This window comes from Podarcis erhardii, assembly GCF_964252035.2.
Source record: "Podarcis erhardii genome assembly, chromosome: 6".
Taxonomy (NCBI): Eukaryota; Metazoa; Chordata; class Lepidosauria; order Squamata; family Lacertidae; genus Podarcis; species Podarcis erhardii.
In genome coordinates this window covers 23,256,715-23,278,238 of record NC_138510.1, presented here as the reverse complement: position 1 = coordinate 23,278,238, position 21,524 = coordinate 23,256,715, and the positions used below count along the sequence as shown (strand labels likewise).

The following is a 21,524-nucleotide window of genomic DNA, read 5'->3' as shown; positions in this document are numbered from 1 at the left end:
ACCTACATATTACCATCAGCAGAAGCATAACGTGTGGGAAGTGGAAATTAGAAAGGGGTAAAAGTGCTCTCTACACCACAAAACAAAGGAAACAGTCTCTCTTGCTCATCATGTAAATGGGCCATCCAAAAAAGAAAAAAGCAATTGCATGCCTGCATGAACCAGATACTTCTGTAAGCTGCTCTGTGGGGTTTTCTTAACCTGAGACAGTGCACTTACAGGCTGTGCTGAAACCAAAATCCCAAATTGTAACTAGCCTCTTAGCCAAAATGTTAATATCTCCTTTATTATCATACTTGTGTCAAAGGAGACATACAGAGCTGGTCCAGATGCAACCATAAATGATAGTTTATGAGAATGTGCCTTGTTTTCCCCAGATCTGCATGGTCTCCTTTCTGGTGGAGCTACGAGGACAACTTCAGAGGCTTTCCCTCTTGTTTTAGATTAATCACAGCTTGCTGTTTTGTCTTGTGTCATCTTTTAGCTACATTCTGAGGACTGCTTCTCAAACTTCTGGCTAAACCCATGTGTAATACAGTGGTACCTTGATTTATGAACTTAATCCATTCCTGAAGTCCGTTCTTAAACCAAGGCAAGCTTTCCCTAATGAGACCTCCCGCCGCCAGTGCCCTTCCACAGTTCGGCTACCATTTGAAAACCAAGGTAAAGTTCGCAAACCGGATTAGTTCGTAAACAGGACTGTTCGTAAATCGAGGTACCACTGTAATGATTAGTGGGAACAAGTAAACTTCAATCCACAGTTCAAGAATATGGCTTGTTTTTGTTGTGACATGGGGTTTGTGATTTCAGCTCTCTTGACATAATATGCTGGAGACAGTTCTCTAGTAACACTTCTTTATTACAAGCAACAAGACTGGGGCCTGATGGAGGGGAGAGCTACATTTATAGGGACAGGGAACCAGCTAGAAAGGATACAATTTTGGAGGGAAGAATATCAGGCAATCACAGTCCTGCCTTTTGGAGGAAACCAGTAAGACAGAGGATCCAAATACAGCAGCTTAAATGAACCAATAGCAGCTGTACCCTCTGGAACCAAAAGGCAGTTACCTTACCCTAATGCAAATACAGACAATAATAATACAGATATAAAATCCTTTGACTCAATACACAACAGTTTTCACGAACCATAGTTAAAATTAGCCAAAGTTTAGGGTTCAGACATAACACTGAATGGCAGTTAACAAAAAATGGGAACAGGAGGGACTATGTTGGAGAGGGAAGAAGGCAACATTTGAGTGCAGGAGGGTGAGGGGGGAGAGAGACTCTTTTCCTAATGCTAAATGATTACAGCCCAACACATACAACCGAAAAGCAACCACAACGCATGTTATCAGGCATTACTGTTTGAATAAGCATGAGCCTGGGGAGAGTGGGGGAAGTTATGATAAGGCCACTGACATTATCACATTGAATACACATGTGGACTCACCCTAGGAAACATCACAATTAAATGAAGTAAAATGTACTTCTTTAACAACAATCCATTTCTACCAGCAACATCATAACTGTGAGAAACAGATAAAATTGCAGACATTATGTTATAAATAACAAGAGTTTTACTTTTAAAAACTGACAGGCAACACTCATGCCTTTCTAGGCCCGTGGGGTGTGAGGAGTCGAGTCATTTGTTCTCTGAATGATCTGGTCTAACTTCCTCAAATTCCTCAACCCAGAAAGACATTTAAAAACCAAATATTGTATTAAGACATCATTCCGGAACGTACTGCTTATGAACCCTGTGATGAAATTCACAGAACTATGTTTAATCCAAAACAGCCTGAGGAAGTGAGAGCATATTTATCTATCTTTCTTTAATTTTATTTCCACAGATCAACGTGCTATTCTGCTTTCTGTGGTAACAGCTTTCTGCCAGCTGATAGAACATATAATATAGTGAGCTGTATTTTCAGTCAGTACTGCAACCAAAACCTCACAACACTTTGGGAGCATTATGTTAACAGTTCAGCCATCTTTTGACTAATAAATGACAGAAGGTTATTCTTGAAGTATCAGTCTCTAGCCATATTCATCCTTGTTTCAATTCTGCTCTATGGTCATGGTTAATCAAGGATCTTAAGAGTTTGGGCATCTAGAACTTCTCATTATGCACCAGACTTCCTTGTTCACTTCTGTTCGCCATACTCATCAAATGAGCAGTAAGCATTTGCAAAAAGAGGCCAGCACTTCCTATTTGGGGCTGTTGAACACACACGTCCTACGTGCAGTCAGATGTTTGCATGTTTGAGTTGGCTTACACCTTATTTTCATGTAGGTTGTATGTAACATGAAATAATTCAGTAAAAATAATGCAAAGCTCCACTGTTCAAGGATGGCCTTTAGGTTCATGGAAGACTGCAGGCTCTGCATGCACAAGGTCCTAGGACGAATCCCTGGCATCTCAGACAGCTGGGAACAACCCCCCTCCCCCTCCACAAGAGCTTTGAAAGCTGCTACCAGAGTAGAAAATACTTGGAAAAGACATATCAGCATCTGACTCAGGATGACATCTTCACATGTTTACCTGCCCAGATCTAAGGTTTGTCACACAGTTAATATAATCCACTTCGTTTTATGCTTGGGCTTTAAAAGAAACAGAGCACAATTACAGAAGAAAAGGGGAGCAGTCACCCATATAGCAGCATAAATAAATGAGATTATAAACTGGTTGCATTTTGAAGGTTGGGGTTAAAGGCAAGTCCTGGTCTTAAGTCAACAGCTGAAGACCTCAAACCAAAACATTCATTTCCGAACTCTTCATTTCTTCAGGGGCCACATTTCCAGTTGCTACAGCAGGCGAGCAATTGCAAAAGAAATGTAAAAGCATCCTAAGAAAAGGAAGCGGAGTGAGTCCCAACCACCTACATCACTTTGGAATCCCAGTTTAAGCAGAGAACTCTACGACACAGGCAGTTCCCTAAAAAGGCTTTGGGCGGCTCTATTTATTTCATTGCTTTTTTGCACAACTCCCGTTGCATTTAGCCAACTCTGGGTCATGCGCGCGAACTCCGACGGAAGAAGCGAGGAGGGCAGTTTAAGACGAAAAAGGAGCGCGTTTCCCGGGAGGAAGCGGAGGAGGCAAAGGGCCTAAGAGGAAGAGAAGTGCACCGACCCGTCTCCGCAACCTACATGCACCCAGGTCGCCTCTTCCCACCCCCTCGGACAGCGCAAGAGCCCTTTCACCACCCTGACCGTCACCGCGCATCTCTTCCCCTCTGGCTTCTCACCGGCGCGGGTGGCGCAGCTGCACAGTCTCCATGGCCGCCTGACGGGGGTGGGCGAGGGTGGGCGCGCGCGCGCTTTCCCCCTCCTCACGGCCGCTCCATCTCCGCCGCCTTCCTTCTGCTCTGCCCGCTCGCGCTGAGTCCCTCGGCCCCGCCTCCCGAGCGCCAAAGGCACTTCCGCCTCGCAGCTGCTGCTGCTGCTGCTGCTGCTGCTGCTGCCGCCGCCGCCGCCGCCGCCTCCTCTCAGAACCCCGCCCTCCCCGCAGGCAAGCACCAGCCGGAAACCAGCAGGGGGCGGGGCAAGGAGAAAGGAGTCGCGCGACACCAGGCCACGTGGTTTCGCAGGTCTTGGCGGCAGTTGCCCCCAGGGGGTTTGTTTAAAAAAATTATAATTCACGGTGGGCGTGGCTATGTCGCTCCTCGCTGCGCTGCTGCTCCCCGACCCCCCCCCCCGTCCCGCGTTTCCTCAGAAACCGATAAAGAATCACGATGCGTTTTTCTTTATGCCTCTGAAGGAAGGGTTATAGGCCACAATAAATAAAACGTTGAGGTGCTTTTCTGAAGTTAAATCTAGCTAAGGAGTAAGCAAGCCCCGTTGAACAAAGCGGGGCTTCTGTAAATGAGCTGATGCTGCAAAATGGCTGCCCAAAATGAGAGAAAATTAGCAGCGTTTCAAGCCCAGCATCATCAAGTTGATGTAATTTGTTTCCTTACGTGCCACTGTGTGGGGGAGGTCAAAAGCCAATTTAAATATACAGCCATTAAAAACAGTTAAAACATTACATGCAGGGGAATAGGGCTTGTCATACTATATCTCAGGTGCTAAAGGGTACATCTTCAGCACTTGCCTAAAATAGTCCTGTAATGCTGTAAAGACAGGATACAATTCTTTTGCACCCTTACCTGGGGGTAGGGCTTCTGGAGCTCCACTCACTCATTTTTAATGTATTTTTTCTGAGTTTCAAAAGTTTACAAATTAATACTTATTTTCCAGATACACATTTGACTTTGCCTCCATGATTTCCCCTGTAATTTCTAAATGTGCTTCATATTAAAGACATTCTATGCTTTATCCTTTCCACACTGCAATCCACAGCAATCCAATCTGCTCAGTTCTGAGTAGATGCTTGTATACTTTTTTTTAAAGGATTGTGTCTTAATACACTTATCCTATCTTCACCTGGATGCAGGTCATACTTATGATCATTACACTTGCTCCTTGCATTTACTCAAAGGAGCCACCAGGTCAGTATCTGGTTCCATTGTATTTTTGCAACAGCATAGGTTGAACTAGAGAAATGGGCAAAACAAAATTTAAAAAATCCTTCCAGTAGCACCTTAAAGACCAACTAAGTTAGTTCTAGGTATGAGCTTTCGTGTGCATGCACACTTCTTCAGATACACTGAAACAGAAGTCACCAATAAACCCAGATGCCAACTTTGCTGCCACATACACCCGGACAACACCATTACTGGCCCCAACAACATCACACATACCATCTCGGGACTATTTAATTGCTCATCGTCTAACATTGTGTATGCCATCAAATGCCAACAGTGTCCTTCAGCTCTCTATATTGGACAAACAGGCCAAACCTTACGCCAAAGGATAAACGGACATAAATCTGACATCAGGAATCACAAGACAGAGAAACCAGTAGGAGAACATTTCAATCTCCCAGGACATTCTATACAAGATCTCAAAGTAGCTGTTCTATTACAAAGGAATTTCAGAAATAGACTGGAAAGAGAAGCTGCTGAATTGCAACTTATTACCAAACTTAAAACCATGGAGAGACCTGGTCTGAACAAAGACATTGGATTCTTATCTCATTATACATGACAAAGCCATTTTTCACCTTCTCACCCCTTGCTTTTTCCTGTAAGACCTATTGCAGTCGTTAAGAGTCGTCAACAGGCTCATCACAGCTATCTGCCAATCACCCGTTCCCACCACCCTTCTGAGTAATACCCCTCCCCACCTTCTCACTATATAGAAGGGTCTGGTGACTTCTGTTTCAGTGTATCTGAAGAAGTGTGCATGCACACGAAAGCTCATACCTAGAACTAACTTAGTTGGTCTTTAAGGTGCTACTGGAAGGAATTTTTTTATTTTGTTTTGACTATGGCAGACCAACACGGCTACCTATCTGTAACTAGAGAAATGGGGACAGGCACAGCATCGCTCATATGTCAGGCAAAAAACATTCCTCTTCTCCCAGACTATTTGAGCAACCTATGGCCTTTTAAACCGGTGTTTGTGCTTTTGTTTTTGTTTGTTACTGTTACACATTTTTGTGTTTTTATATTGTAAACTGCCCAGTGATCCTCAGATGAAGGGCAGTACAGAAATGTAATATAATGAACTTAAGGGCTGGAGGGATTTGGAGTCTCCCGGGTCCTGCTCTCAAATCACTACACAGTAGGACTTAACTTTAAGATTGTACAGCACGACTGCCATCCTAAAACCACTTTCTAGGAATGCCCGTTGACTTTGGGACTGATTCCTCAGTAAACATACGAAGGACTTGGGCTGCCTTTACTCAAGAGAACAAGATTGATCGCGGCATAAACTTCTATTAACTAGCAGCCATCATCTCGTGTGAAAATAAAAAGGCCCCCTGCGTTAAATAGAATTAGCTCCCAAAGCGGACGGGACTGCAAGGCTTTGCCTCGTATGAATCTCCTGCCCAAGCACTTTTAGTGACTTGCTCCCAACTAGTGAACGTGCGCAGGATTGTAGCCCCATAGCGCAACTGGGCTTGTTGGATCAAGCCCTTTGCCGTTTCCAAACTGAAAAGTCATTTGACCGATCTTCATCTTGGAAGGTTGGGGGGGGGGCAGGGAACGAAAGCAGACCGGTCCTCTGCCATTACAGTACCGGGGGAAGGAAGGCGCTTGCAGGCGGAGCCTCCGAGGCGCACTTACTCTGAAGTAAGTCCCACTGAGTTTGACGCAGCTTCCTCCCACGCCAACTTAGAAGCAATTCGCAGCGAACTCAGTCGGGGCTTCCTCCCGAGGAAGCGAACATGTGCTAAAGGGGGCTGCGTCCCGCCCCCTCGCCTAACTTTCGGGCACCGAGAGCAGCCTGCGCTTCTCGCCCTGCCCAGGCGCCCCTGGAGGGAAAAGGAGGAGCCTCCGCCGGACGGCACCCGCCCCCTTGTGCTTAATCGAGCGCAGAGGGAGGAGGAGGAAGCTGCTGCCCCGGCTGCTTTCCTTTACGAGAGCCGGCGCCGGCTTCCTCGCACCCCGCGGCCGGCTTCATGGCTCCTGCGTCGCGGATCGCCGACCTGCGGCAGGCGGGCAACGAGCAGTTCCGCAACGGGCAATACAGCCAGGCGGCCGCCCTCTACGGCCGGGCGCTGGAGTTACTGGAAGCAGCAGGTACTGGCGGCGGGCGGCGAAAGCCCTGGCAAGGCCTCACTTTCCAGGGAAGGCAGTCAGAGAGGGCTGGGGATCCTGGGCTGGGGATCTACAGGGCTATAGTGCCCTCCTGCCTTGCCCCATAAAGGGGATAAAGGGGTGTCCCCCCCCCGTTTGTCTTTAGCCAAGTTATGTGTCTTCCCACCCAACCCCCCTCGCCATCCCAACCCATCCCTTAGTTATGTGCAGTCTTTTAAGTCTCAAATATCGCCTGTCCCAAATTACTTCTATGGGGTGACTAGATCCAGAATCGTATATGCCGAGTATTAGGATTCAAAGCCATATTCCATCGGCGAATGTTTAACTTGCAAAAAAAAATGCCCCCCCCCCTGCACTGATGATAACAACCCTGTGCTTTTCTCCTGCTCACGTGTGAATCACTTCCTGATTTGCAGAGTCATTAAGGGCCTTTATGGGGCTTGCCCTTAAAACATCCCTGCGAAATAGGACTGCACCCATTTTACAGTGGGTTAAATGGAGGCCCGGAGGAAGCCACTAGGAGAGATGGGACCTAAATAGCTCTGTAGGGTTGTGTGTGAGAGAGAAGTCTTAGGTTTATTTCTAAAGCTAGTGTCTAAAGCTAAAGGGATTTTACTAGGGCTGGATAAAACCCTGAGAGATTTTACTCAATTGTAGTATCTAGTTCTAGATGGTGGGGTGGCCTGACTAATAGGTAACGTTGTATATTCTAACCCAGGTGAAGTCTTGTATATACAGAAATTAATAGTAATGGTGGTTTGGATTTTTCCCATAAAGCCATCCTGTGCTGAGGAACATTTTGTGTTGTGTCGCCAGGTCCCAGATTGATAACCCTGAAGCGTTTGATGCAAAAGTAAGGATACCACTATGTACGTTTGGAGACCGGGAATAGTTTTCAAACCATACCTGATGGCAGAATATAAAAACTCCATCCCATTAGCTGGCTTTGGGAGCTCTGGGCTTCTTTTTCTTAAACCAGCTCTTTAGGTAGAGTAGCGGTGCTTTATGGTCCTCTGGATTAATATGGAACAGCATTCTTTGTCACGCTACATATTCCTGGAATTGGCAGCCCATGGAGTACAAGGCACCCAACGTTGTAGGTTGCAGCGGGCAGATGAGTGGAAGATGTTTAAGTCTTCATAATTGCCCGGTCTTTTTGTTACTGGTAGTCTCTGAAGCTCCTCTACAGCCTTAGACTTATTAGGTCAGCAGGCTGTCTGCTGCAGTAATTGTGTCACAATGAGCAAGTTTGGTTACTAACATAAAAACAGAGCCAGCAGTTGGACAGCTCGTGGGATACACTTTCTGTTTCCTTTCTTCTCTCTAGGCTCTCTTTCTCAGCCTCTGAGCTGTAGACTTTACTTTCTGTTTCCTTTCTTTCCCTTGCATTCCTAATGGAGTTAAGGTGAGGGACAGAAGTTGATTTAACAGAGCTCTGGCTTTGGCCTTGTCTGACCCCCCCCCCCCCCGCATGTATAGTTTTTAACAGTCGCTGTCAGGGCTTTCTTGAACATGAGAAAGGAAGGACTTCTAGACGGAGGGCAAAAACATCCTGAAATGGGGACACCCTGAAGAGCCATACACTTGCTGAAGAAATGAAAGGAAGTGGGGCTCTCTGGATTGGTGGGGGCCACGGACAATGGAATAGGAATGTTTTTGTTTTTAAACTCGCTGTACTTTCTATAGTCTTTTTTCCATTAGTGTGGACATCACACGGCCTCTGAGAGCTGTTTCTGACAGGCTTTTTCCCGCTACTGAGGTACCAATAATAGTTACAGACATACATGTGATGTCTATCAAGAATACAAAGCACATGTCTGCTTTTTTATTTTTTGGCAGTTTTCCACTTCAAAAAATCTACATGATATATATGGGCAGCAGCTGGATCCCTACTCTCCTGTATTTTAAAGTAACTTTAAAGTTGCATGTGCATCTATCCTTATTCTAGTTATAGACAGCATACATTGTATTATTCCACTTCCATACCCAATTACAAAGAAATCTGCATTGGAAATGCCTACAGGAACACCCAGAAAGAGGTTTGTGGGCGATAGTTTGACACTAGTAAGCTAACCTTGGTTAAAATGGCTAACTGTCCCACTTTTAGTGCTGCAGCTCCAGCTCTCAGGAGTCCGTTTCCAGTTGAAATCAGATGGGTGCCTAGCATGATGGTGTTTAGACATCATCTGCTGAAGACATTCCTGTTTAATAGGTTTTCCCTGGGGTTTTCCCAGCCATTTATGAAAGATCAATTTTATATCTGATAAACAGTTTAATTGTGTTCAGAGTTTTTAGGATGGTGTTATTGTTTTACAGTTTGTTGAATTGATTTATTGTTAGAACTTGTGTTTCTGTGTTCTGGTCTCATTATGTAAGCCACTGTGAAGTGGTTTATAAACTTGTATAATGATAGCAATACTTTTAAAAAGTACAGTCCTCTGTATGGTGTCCTCTGTTTAAAGGGCTATGCAATCTAAGTCCAGTTTAAAGAATCCTATGAATATTAGCAGGTGCTTTAGTTGTACTGTTCATAACACCTAAACTTTTTTAATTAGACATTATTTTCATTTATGTCTCCTTGTTCTTAAAAGTGTATATACTGATAATATATTTACTGTTTTTGAAGTGTTTTATGGCTACCTAATGACTGTTTTATACCATTTTTTGTAAACCAATTTGATATGCTGCTTAACAAATAAGTAAAAATCTTGCTAAATAATGATTGGAGAACAGGAGCCTTGAAGTTGTCCATCAGCATCTAGACAGCAGACTGAACAAGACACACAGGTTGCCTGTCAGTTTTTCAACAATAAGTTAGATGTATTATATTTGGATTTAAATTACAGTAATTATTTTTCTAAATTTGCACCTGTAGCTGTGAATTAAGCTTATGCCACCTCCTACCCTCTCTTTTGGCAATGCAACTGCTTTCTTTGGCAGTGCCATTGGTTCATCTAGCTTAGTATTCTTTGTGCTGATTGGCTCCAGGGTTTTAGACAAGAGCCTTCCCAGCCCTACCTTGAGATGCCAGGACCTTCTGGAGCCAAAGCATGTGTGTCATTGAGTTACGCTCATCCCCAAGTTCAAACCCACCAAGAGCATTGGGTAAATTTGCATCGGTCACACATTGTCAGCCAAACATGCCTCATAGGTCTCCTGTGAGGATAAAATATGCAATTGGACCATATGTGAGACCATATGCATAGGGAATGGGAGACCATATATACTACTATGAGCTCTTTGAAGGTGAGCTTAGAAATGTAGTAAATGAGGATAGGGAGGGGTACAGCACAAAGATCATGTTCAAATAAGGGACAGTGCAGACAATCAGGAATCAATATTCTCTTTATAGTGCAGTAAAAAATGGTAAGAGTGCTGGTTAATGATGGTTTAGTGATGTTACTAAGAAGCCGCCCCATTCATTAACATTTTTTTCCAGTTGTGACCTCTGCCCTCACCTCCACCATAGTTACTGGTCTTGAAGCTTTACACAAGGTAACAAGAAGCATCTTGCAGAGGAGGGGGTCCTCCGGATGTTGTACTACATCTTCCATCACCTGTGACCATTGGCTAAGTTGATACAAGTTCCAGTTACAGATAGGTAGCCGTGTTGGTCTGCCATGGTCAAAACAAAATAAAAAAATTCCTTCCAGTAGCACCTTAAAGACCAACTGAGTTAGTTCTAGGTATGAGCTTTCGTGTGCATGCACACAAGTTGTATTCCAATACGTTCTGGAGGACCACATGTTCCCCATCTCTGTTGCAGAAGATGAGGCATCTCCAAATCCCACTATACCCTGCTTAGCACCAGAGGTACTTATGCTTAGAAATCTGACTTAATGTTCCCTTTTATATCTAGGGGATGCAAATGCAGAAGAGAGAAGTGTTCTTTTGTCCAATCGTGCTGCCTGCTATTTGAAAGATGGAAACTGTAGTCTCTGCATTAAGGATTGTTCTGAGTAAGTAGTTTCCGTCCTGAGGACAAGAGAATGGAAGTTTAGTTTACATATTCCTATACATTGCTTCCTCTTACCGCTAGATGCCTTTCAGACCCTGGTTACAGAAAGGGCCAACTCAGCCTATTCAGAACCCACTCTCTACAGGGAGGGAATATTAGACAGGGTTGAAGCACAACACACTTTGCCCACAGAGTTGCTGGGGAGAAGAGGGGGATTTGTTCTGTTGTCCCTGCTGGCTGGAAGTAGGATTATCTTCCAGTGTTCATTCCTAAACTTCCCAAAATATAGGTGGAGGACAGAAGACTGTTAATGTGACTCTTTCAAACCAGCAGCAGTAACCAGGCATTTCAAATCATTGTATTTTAAGCTGGTTAAATAGTTTTACTCATTTCAATTTAGTTGTGTTCCCCATGTTGTAGGTTTCGAATTTCAAATTTATTTTTGGATAAATAGATTGTTAAGATAAATTAATCAAATAAACAAATGCCCTCCCCCTACTGCTTTCAGCAAAAAGTTGCTGCTGTGGGGAAAAAAATCACATTCTGCAATCTTTGGATGCAGTAACTGGCCTATAATTCATTTCTTGTGGTATTTATCTTGCTGTGTTTTCATTTTATTTCATCTGCTCCTTGCAAACCATTGTCAAGCAAGCAGCAGCATATGGATACTTTTCAATAAATATTTTAAAACAGTGTAGTAGCATCACATGCACATTTAACTTGCACAAATTCAATGACACACAGCTGTGACCGCTAGAAAGGAAATGGTGGCAAGGGCATTGCCTCAAGCAACGACAGTAGCCCTTCCAGGGATGGCTGCAAGTGGAGGGGGAGGGATGAAGGATGAAGGCAGACTGACAGAGGCTCAGGCAGAAGAAAAAGGCTGGAATGGAGCTGCAGCTTCTGCCTGCATGTCTCTGTCTGCCTTCCTTCCACCTTCCCCTCTGGTAAGCACAGCCGAGGGAACCGGGTTGCTGCTACCACCATCTCAATGCTCCTCTGCAGCTGCAGATGTGAGGGAAGGCAGTGGAGACACAGAAAGACTACATGCACCCTCTCAGTGCTGCCACCACATGTGCAAGATTGAGGCAAGACCACAGAGACATGGGGTAGGCCTCTGCATGGGGCTCCCCCACCCCCAAGCTTGCCAGACAGCAGCCACGAAATTTTGGTGGGACAGAATTTTGCACTTACTGTACAAGCTACTTCTGGAATGGAACACCCATGTGTGATGCCGCTGCTATAGACAGCTAGACATAGATAAAGAAGGGGGGAGTCTGTCCAAGATAACATTAATCTTGTTGGGAATTCTCTGTGTGTGAGAATCATTTGTTCCAGAAACACAGAAGAACAGAGAAGAAGCAGAAGGCTAAGATTGTTTTGTCTATGCAAGGAAGTTTTCTGTGGGAACTGTTCTTTGGTTCTGTGTAACTTGTTGTGAGTCTCTTGCTTGCGCCTTGTGGTGAGAGAAGCGGAGAGTTAGTCTTGGACTCTAAGCATGCCTTGACTACGGCAGTGGTGAAATGTCTGTATATATTTGCTACCAATATGCATTTAGGCCTGTCAAGTAAACTTCTGCATTTCACTGAATCTTTATGGCGTCCCCAAGTGTTTATTGCCTGTGTGTACCTTCAACCCTGAAGACATTTGTAAGGAAGGAACTGTAACTCTGCTGAGTGTTGATACTGGCACGCGCACGCGCGCGCACACACACACACACACACACACAGACAGTGAAAGTGATAGCCAGACCCAATTGTTCTAAACCATCCATCAAAGGTTGATGGATTGATTGAACAATTCTTGCATATGGAAAATTTCATTGTGAAATGGTGTGGCTTGCTCAAATAACTTTTATATGATGGAGAACCTGTGGCCTACAAATGTTGCTTCACTACAACTCCCATTGGCCAGGTTTCCTGGGACAGATTAGAGCTGAAGTCCAGCAACAGCCAGTGAGCCAAGAGTTTCCCATCCCTGCTTCTATAGTACTGTACATTTTATCTGCAGAGCCCAAGAGACACCCAAACTTGCCAGATACTTGAAATTTTGATAAATATTTGCTGTGCATGTGAACCCTCTTCCGCCAACTGAGTTTGAACATTGTAAATTCTGCTGTTTAACTTTTATTTATCCAGTAATCTTTTGCTGCCTTTTCTGCTGATTTTAGGGCCCTGGATCTGGTCCCTTTTGGAATCAAGCCCCTGTTGAGGCGCGCAGCAGCCTATGAAGCTCTTGAGAGATATCATTTAGCCTACGTGGACTACAAAACTGTGTTACAGGTTGATATCACTGTACAAGCTGCACATGATGGAGTCAATCGGTAATCCCCTGCTCTGTGTTCAAAATGAACGTACAAAAAAATTTCTAATGTGTATTTTAGATCATTCTTGCTCCTTTCAAATTAGGTTCTATGTTGTTCCAGAACAGTTTGATATCATTTAAGATGCAGCCCACCTTTGTTAAAATAAGCATAGATCCTTGTCCATATTCCAGGCAACCAGATCTAGGAATGGAACTTCTGTGCTTTAGAGGTGTATAAATCATAATAGCTAGCTATCTGTTTATGGGAAGGTGACTGTGTCAAACAATGGCTAAACTAATAACTGTCCTCTTCCAGAATGACCAAAGCCTTACTGGAAAAAGATGGTCTTCAGTGGCGGCAGAAGCTCCCACCCATCCCATCTGTTCCAGTTTCTGCTCAGAGACGGTGGGAGCCCCCACCTGGAAGCCAAGAAGCTTCTACAAGAAGCAATGAAAACACTACTGCAGGAACAAAGCAAGGTGAGTAGTTCTTTTGCTTTAGGGATGAGAATGAGGGACAGAGCACACAGAGCTTCAACTAACTCATCCAAATTCCAACTGGCATTATCTTTCTGATAACTCTAGGCAGTTTAGAGAAACCACCTGGAATCTGAGGTGGGAATAGGGGCTTAGGGACACTTTAACAACTTCATCTGCAGAACTTGAGACCACCAAACTGAACACAGCCCATCAGTCAAGCATTGTGGCTTGCCATGTGCTTCATACCCACCCAGCCACCCTTTCTAGTTCTCTTGTCTCAGCAATAAAAAACAGACTTTTCAAAACTTATCAGATGCTCTCCATAACTTCGCTGCTGTGCTACATTTAGCTTGCTGCATCACAAGCAGCCCAGACCTGATCAAAGTACAGTTTCATTTGTGTATATACCTCAATTTCCATGTATTAGAGAAGAATATGCTTCTATTATATGTTTCCTGTTCCCATTGTCAGCTCCGTAGAGCTGGTACTGCAGCACAGTCTTTTTCTCCAGCACTTTTTTTTCACGGACCCACTGAGATTTGCTGGAACTACTACCTAACACAAAAGGCTAGCTGTTTGTGTTGGCATTGAGTAGCTATTAAATTTGTGTCCTTGATGAGCCGTCTTCAAAAGGAGCTTTTAACAAGTATATCCTAACATAATAATTTGACTTTCAGTTGTTATAGTTCCACCCTCTGAAACATCAAGGACTGGATTTTTATTTGTGGTATGGCCCTCTGTCATAGCCGCTTTCAGGGTTACACTGTGTTTTTTCTTGAAATGAATTTCAGTGCCTACTGCTGCCACAATGGATCGAGCAAATGTGTTGAAGCTGGAAGGAAATGAGCTTGTAAAGAAGGGAAACTATAAAAAAGCTGTTGAGAAGTACACAGAAAGCTTAAAACTCCATAAGCTGGAAGGTGCAACGTACACTAACAGGTAAAGCTAATGTAACCATCTGACAGGTCCAGGTATACACCCTCAAATTACGCTGTAGCACATTGTATCAGAAAGTATTTTGACTGCCAATCCTAAAACTGTAATGTGGGTGGAAGATAATGGCTGCATTTGCACATAAAATGCCAAAAATGCACAATTTAAAGTTGGCTTCATATTCTGGCTTGTTTTGGAGCTGTTAACAATAGTTTCTGGGTTGCAAGAAACAGGGAGCTATAGCTTAGTGCTGAATCCTGACTTCTGCTGCGTTTCATGCAAAGGGAAGGGGAAAAAGTGGCAGAAAAGGGACTGCCTGCAGGTGCTCATCACTCTCATATATCTTAGGTTATTAAGCCAGGATTTTGGTTTACGGCTGTATGCAAATATGGTCAATAGGGATGCTTTGGGGTTGTGACATTTTTACTCAAGTGTAACATACACTTGCATGCCCTGCTTCCCTCCTATACTCCCATACTGCCCTATACCCGTAGATCTCAGGGCAGTTCACAACATAACCTGCTTTGATGGGGCCAGTCAGAGTCTCCGAGAACAGAAACAGGAAGAGCTCTCCCTTACTACTAATTCTGGAATTATCAGTCTCTCTGTGCTCCTAAAGAGGCCGATACCTGATTCATGCAGCTCATGGAGGCTAGGTTTCAATAAGCCAACAGTAGGCTGGGAGTCATACTTGTAGGGGCCATGAGAGAGTTTGCAAAGGGGCCATTGGGGGAGACAATAGATAGATGGAAAGGTATTGGACACTCCAGGACCCAGTGTTTGCTAACAGCCTGGATGCACAAGTACACGTCATCCTCATGAAGCCTAGTTCTTTTGGCTGATATGTTCCTGTGGGCTCTGTTTTCATTAAAGGAGTTAAGGGTACCTGGGTAGAGTCCTTCCCTCCCAAATGGTTTAGTTATATTCTGTAATGATAGTATATGCAAATTATGCTCTGTATATACTGCTACATATTGTTTTACTATGTGCAGCATTCAGCTTCCTGAAAATACCAGCTTCCACATCTTTTTAGCTCCAGCTTCTTTAAAGGTCTACTTGAAAGGGGTTTTTTTTTGGGGGGGGGACCTGTTGACAGAAGCTAAAAATGTGGATATGCAAGATGATGATCCTAATTGATCAAGGTGCAAATGGCTGCAGTCACATTGGTTTATTACAGATGAGCAGAAAGCAGCTGCATTTAGAAGCAGGAGAAGATGATGATGATGATGATGATGTTGATGCTGATGATGTTGGCAGTCTAGCTCATTCAGGAAAACTGCAGTCATGACAGTTTTTGGGTGGGGTGTGAAAAGCAAGCTTTTTAGAAGTGCATTGTTACAACTTAATCATCGTTGAGTTGATGATGTTGGACTTGATCATTGTATTGGCAATATTCATTCATTCTACTTGTCAGTTGCCAAGAGCAATCATTCTATGAGAGAAGCCAATGGGTCTCAAAATAAAAATTGAGCATTTGAACACCTACCCCCAGCACCCTTTATTATGTGTATGAGATCATTCCAAATTCAGGATTTCCATAGCAGTTGTTTCCAAAGACTGTTATATTTCCTTGCATACACTGTAGGGCTCTTTGCTACCTGAATATGAAGCAGTACAAGGAAGCAATTCAGGATTGCTCAGAAGCACTTAAGATGGACCCAAAGAATGTCAAAGCATTTTACAGACGAGCACAAGCATATAAAGAGCTCAAGGTAAGGAACTTCCTATAATTTTGGGTCACTGAGTTACAGTATGGAAAGTCCTTATTTTCAAGCAGATATGTAGCTTTTTCTCCAGTTCCACCCCATTTGCTCCAGAGCAGGACTGGGGAACCTTTCTGGCTCCAGTGGCTAGATCTTCATCAATCACACCATGTCATTGTGACATCACATGATAGGTGGGTAGCTCCACCTACCTCTCAAAATCCCTTGCATCTGGTTTCCAAGTGCTTTACAGCCAGCTGGATGTTGGCTGCTTGGGAACCCACATTGGTTTTAAAGCCCTTTGCAAACTTTCCTTTAAGCAAATGGGTGGTGGGACAGGCTCCTTTCTCCCGTTTGCTTAGAGAAGCAGCATAGAGCTGCTTCAGATAATGTTTTGCAAATTCGCCTCTTGATGAACAGGGATTAAATCCTGCTGCCTTGGCTTTGTGATCCTCTTCCCTGCCAAGAACAGGGTTTGCAGCCAGTGCAGGATTAAACTTTTCCCATCAGCTGACGTCACCAATGAAAATGGCCTTGTGAGCTAAAGTGGACCCCCAGGTGGGCCAAGTTTGCTGGCAGGTTAGAAGTTTCTGTCTTCCCATTCCAGAGGTTTGTAAGGGAGTTGACATCTGGAAGCTGGCTGCTTTGGGGCAACAGCTGAAGGTAGGCTCCTCAGGATATTGGGGTCATCAAGGGGGTGGGGGGAATTGAGAGCATCCCAAAAAGTAATCAAAAGCATTTGTTTACTAAAGTCAACACTAAATTCAGGGAGTTGTTGGTGCCCTATGCTGCAAAGGATACCAGGTAGCGTTATAAACCATGAGATAGAGGATGGGGCTGTAGAAGTGGCAGTGCTCCCGAATGCACTAAATTCCAAAGATTTTTATTAAATGTAGAGGTGCCACTTTTTGCTTTCTCCAAGTTTTCCCGAGCTGGTTTCTCGGGAGCACCTTTATTTGTCTCCTGCCAAATATCTACATGTTTTCTTTACTTCCAGGACTACAGATCTAGTAAAGCGGATATCAACAGCCTCTTGAAAATTGAACCAAAGAACAGTGCTGCTCAGAAACTACTGCAAGAATTAAAATAACTCTTAAAATAAGAGAGGCTAAAGGCAACACCATGCTCTTCTGAAGATACATTTCCTGTTTCGTTTTGTTTTTTTAAAAAATGATCACAGGGACCAGCCGGAATGCAGGGCCAGATGCAAAATTCACCTTTCAGACCTGTTGGCATCTTTCTGGTTCCTTGCTTTATCAGAGTTATTTGTTCTTCCTATAAAGGCTTCCAAAAGTTCAGTGTGACCTGAGAGTCACAACTTCCTAATAGAATTTCCAGAGTGGTAGCTGTACTGCAAGCCCCTTATTCTAGCAAAATTTACCTTAACTCACTGAGAAAGAGATTATAGCAGACAGGGCGGCACTTAACTGATATTTTTTGGTAGGTGGGTGTGTTTTGCAGAGCGAAGAACTGCAAGCCTCTGGTTGTAGCTGCTTATCCATGTAGGTAGCAGCACAATTGCAAGCTAAAGGCTTGGACTGACACAGTGGCTGACGGATGTATGTTTTTCAAAAGTAGTCTCTGCTTTGCCTTAACTTTTGTGCACTAGGCTCCAGTTGAGCGTTCTGGTCTTCGAAATGTTCTTTAGAAATCTAATGCTGCTTTTATCCTTTACCAAAGAGTCTGGTACGTTGTGCTGGTCTTATGCTGTGTGTACCTTTTGCAGACTTGCGTTCTTTGTTAGATTAGGCTGTTTCGTTTATGCTTAGCTTGATTGCCTGTTATGTTTTTTACACGCCTATTACTTTATGATGACACTCCCTCCTCTGATATATGTTTGAAAGTAATTATAGGCTAAACTTTCAGCTGGGGGTGAGGGCAGGAAGCCTAGAAAGTAGACCGGCATAGCCAATTTTCCTGCTTCATATAGAAAGAACATGCCCTCAAGAGTAGAGCTATCTGCATGTACAAAAACTTTTTGCCCACCTTCCTGCTCATAGACCTCCTTATGAATAGCGGTTGATAAAATTGATGTTGCTTCCAGCACTCCAGACTACAGGTAAGGTACCCATCTGGTAGAATGTTTCTTACTACGAAGAATCCCTCTGCAGAGTGACCTGTGCCCCCCTATTATCCCTGACCAGGGCAGACGGGAGTTGAGAGTGCAACATTTGAGCGCCACCACTTCCACAGCTCTGTAGCAGATAATGAAATGGCAGGTGCCTTCTCCATCACCTGCTTCTATACATTTTTTTTTTAAAATAGAAGGGCATTTATTGCAAGAGGCTTCACCTGAACTCTGATAGTGTCCAGGCAGTGGTTTACTAGCTCTTCTGCTCTTTATGAAAACTAGGCTCAACATTTCATAGCCAAAAAATGTATGTAGCCTCTTTTGAGCCTGCCCTCCAGAGCAAGCTTTGCAGTCAGTCCCTCAGCCTTGTATTAGTGAGAAGATAGACAATCCCCATTTTCTTTTGCCTTAGAGCTCATGCCGTTTTAAAGTTGGAGGGGGGAGAGTTTTGCATATAGTCTCTTTAACACAGCCATGCACAGAGCAGGCTAGGCACCAAATACCCTAGAGGGAACCATTATTCTTAATGTTGCACTGTTCAGCAGAGTCTAGTAACAGCCGCCTCTCGCATCCATCTGGAAATATTGAGGGAAGAAAACTAAAATCAGCCTATGCTTCTGGTGTTTTGAACTTTTAAATAAATGTTTGGTTGCGCAACTTGTAGTTGTCAAAAGGAAATTAATTGTGTCCACTGTGCAGCGTAGGGCCAACTGCAAGTGGCTGCTTGTGACCCCCTCTCTGGGCTCCTGGGACAATTTAACTAACTCCCAAGTTATAAAGGAGAACAGTCATATATTAATGTGCTACCAGGATATGAAGTTTATAAGGCATGTGTTGAACAAGTCACAGTTTCTTTCCCAGCTCAAAGGTAACAGTACATATAAATATTTAAATTTCTACAGCATGCACATGTGGCTGTTGAAAAAAGGATATGCGCATGACACAGTGCAGAAGAAAAGTGTTTTTAAGGAGAGCAGGAATTCATTTCTCGCATCTCTATAAGAGTTATTTAAAAATGCAATTCAAAAACCCCTCCTACATGTGTCAAGTATGAGAACCAGTTGGTTTTCTTTAAAACAAACGAGCTCACAATGGTTTGTCCCAGTAATTTTGGCAGCCCATGGATCTATGCAACTGAGCAGAGTAGTTAGTGCCATGTTAGACAGTGAACACTGACACAAGACTTGATGATAAAGGAAGTGACGCTTCATTTCCTTTATCATATCAACAGCAGCACGAACAAATAAAATAGTGTCACAGGCCCCAGTGGTGGTTGAAGCTTAAGGCTACTTAAAAATGACCAGCTTCGATAAATTAACACAATGTGGGAACCAATTTGTTCCACATCATTCTCACAACATATCCTTCCCATACAAGCAGTTACTAGAAAAGCACCTGTGAAAATATAAGTGTGAATACAATGTTAGTGGGAAAAGAAGCTGCAACGACTCTTAAGTGCACAAAAGAAAGTGATTCAAAAAAGGCTAGATTTTTGCACGAATATTTATATACATATACCCCCCCCCCCAATACCAGTAAATAGTTGGACAGAATATATATTAACCACCTGTGCAAATGCATATGTTAAATGGAGAAACTCTAAATTAGAATGCACAGAGAAGTTTCATGTAGCCATCCTGACTAATGGGAAGAGGAGCTCAATTTGCCCATTGATAATCCACTAGTTGTGCCTAGAGTAGTTTGGGACCACGGCTGGGCACTGAGTCTGAGTGAGATCCAGACCACGTGCAGCAAATTTATGGTAACAATGAAGCTGCTGCACAAGCAGTGTAGACATGACGGTTGCAGAAACAGGCAAAGTCGAAGTAGTCATTTGATCAGTACCAATCGGATCCTAAAAAGGAGTGAAGCAGAAAGTGTCAGCTTCACACATGCAGCTGCAACACTTTCCTTGTCCCTCACCTTGCCAAGCAGATGACCTTGTATGAATAGGTCCTTCTGTGTTAGCAGTTCTCAACATGGAACCATGTCTTTGCATCAGGTCCCCAATGCAATGCTTGGGCCTGCTCTCCTTCCTTCCATCCCTCTTACATATTTTGGCCAAAACCAAGTTTGTCACTTGGTCGCTGTGCACTCCTTACCAACCCACCTTGGTCACTGAAGAAATGCTGCCGAGTTGCTCTTGTGGGATGCTTCAGAGATTTGGTGCACTTGCAGTACAGCAACAGCCTCCTCAATCTACAAAAGCAAAGCCCAGGATCAGACAGTCATTTATTACAGGCAGTTGTACTGAGATCGACTCAGCAAATCAACATGGAGGCCCTTTAACAATCCTAGGTGCATTACTCTTCCCCGAAAAGCAGAAGTGGAATGCCTGTGGCCTGCCAGATGTTGCAGGACTACAACTCCCATCATCCTTGGCCCCTGGCCATGCTGGCTGAGTCAGCTGGAGAACTGGAGCTCAGCAAAATTTGGACAGCCATAGGCTCTCCATCCAAAGCAATTTAGAGACTGATGTGGATGGTGTGTTAAAGCCACTTGGCTGCTTTAGGATCTAAAGAATCGCACACACTGAGGTCCAAGCCTCTGAAGGAAACTTCACTCATTTTTTTCTCTGTAGGTACATTCAGACAATTAAGATTGCCATTTTGGAGTGCCAATTTGACTTCTCACTAGCCGCCTTAGCTTGCTGCTCTCCTGGGAGATGTGCAAGCTTCCTAATTTGGCAGCTCATCAGGATGAGTAAGTAGCAACAGGTCTTTCTGGGCTTTGTCTTAACAGATCAAGGGAGATTCATGCAGCAAGACTTGGATTCTTTACATTTCTGATTCTTCATTGCCCATTGGCTCCATCTTCGTGTGGTTCCAAGGCTGATTTTGCAAGCTCATTTTTCTCAACAATCATACTGTAGAAGTTCCTTGAGTCAAGGAATAGTAACAAATTTCATGCAGAGCCACTGAAAATGCCCTCTTTCATTCGAACTAGTTGGCACCCAAAATTGCAGTATGCAGGCTTTGGAAATACAGAGAACTCTTCCTCACACCAATGTGGAAGGTAGGGGAGAGAAGAGAAATAGATATCTCTGAGCCAGAGCTGGCCAAAGATGTTTTGCAGCCTGAAACAGAAAAGCAACTTCAGACGCATAATACCATGGCCTGTCACTGGATTTTCAGCGTCAGAAGCACCTCCCGAGAGTAAAAAAATACAAAATAACAAATTTGGCAATTAGCAATTTGCTGTCTTTTCATGACACCCCAAAAATCAGTCTAAGGTAGCCATCTGAGGACAGATCTAAGAAGCTCAGTTTCTTTTCCCGAGTGTGAAAAATTACACAGAAGGAAAAGTGTTCTTGCAAACAATTAGGCTAAGGCCAACCTGTGAGCTACAATAGTTCTTATTCTTAAACATTTTTGCCACCCTTCACCTGTAGATCTCAGGGCAGTTCACAAAATACAAGAGGGAGAAAAACA

The 21,524-nt window shown here is 43.8% G+C and overlaps 3 protein-coding genes across 5 annotated transcripts in view; 1 reads left to right on the top strand and 2 right to left on the bottom strand.

Moving 5' to 3' along the window:
- STK4 (serine/threonine kinase 4) overlaps positions 1-7,844 on the bottom strand; it is a 63,203-nt gene extending 55,359 nt beyond the window's left edge. Inside the window, exon 1 of one of the 2 annotated variants that reach the window (XM_081867857.1) lies at positions 7,551-7,844. In XM_081867857.1, coding sequence (XP_081723983.1) covers positions 7,551-7,576 — 26 coding nt within the window. In that variant the 5' untranslated portion in view covers positions 7,577-7,844. Of the gene's footprint in view, positions 1-3,245; positions 3,388-7,550 lie in introns of those variants that run through there. The other variant, XM_081867856.1, reaches the window with a different exon arrangement.
- Positions 4,369-18,750, top strand: TOMM34 (translocase of outer mitochondrial membrane 34). 2 transcript variants are annotated; one of them, XM_081868074.1, is made up of 7 exons: positions 4,369-4,487; positions 10,504-10,603; positions 12,773-12,925; positions 13,223-13,386; positions 14,178-14,325; positions 15,905-16,031; positions 17,020-18,750. In XM_081868074.1, exons 1-7 carry the CDS (start codon positions 4,427-4,429, stop codon positions 17,110-17,112), a joined length of 846 nt encoding a protein of 281 aa, XP_081724200.1. In that variant the 5' UTR covers positions 4,369-4,426; the 3' UTR covers positions 17,113-18,750. The 2 variants fall into 2 exon arrangements, with proteins under 2 accessions (XP_081724200.1, XP_081724199.1); XM_081868073.1 differs by lacking the exon at positions 4,369-4,487 and adding an exon at positions 5,491-6,626.
- Positions 17,171-21,524, bottom strand: part of PABPC1L (poly(A) binding protein cytoplasmic 1 like) — a 25,166-nt gene continuing 20,812 nt past the window's right edge. The window contains exons 14-15 of the mRNA XM_081868211.1: positions 20,204-20,292; positions 17,171-19,948 (exon numbers count right to left, since the gene is read on the bottom strand). Of these exons, the coding sequence (XP_081724337.1) occupies positions 20,209-20,292 (84 nt within the window). The 3' untranslated portion in view covers positions 17,171-19,948; positions 20,204-20,208. The remainder of the gene's footprint in view (positions 19,949-20,203; positions 20,293-21,524) is intronic.

Bases quoted from the DNA above. Each gene is read 5' to 3' on its own strand.
- TOMM34 (XM_081868073.1), top strand. From the start codon at position 6,506: ATGGCTCCTGCGTCGCGGATCGCCGACCTGCGGCAGGCGGGCAACGAG. The intron at 6,627-10,503 runs GTACTGGCGGCG...TTTTATATCTAG, and splicing joins GGAGTTACTGGAAGCAGCAG to GGGATGCAAATGCAGAAGAG. The intron at 13,387-14,177 runs GTGAGTAGTTCT...AATGAATTTCAG, and splicing joins TACTGCAGGAACAAAGCAAG to TGCCTACTGCTGCCACAATG.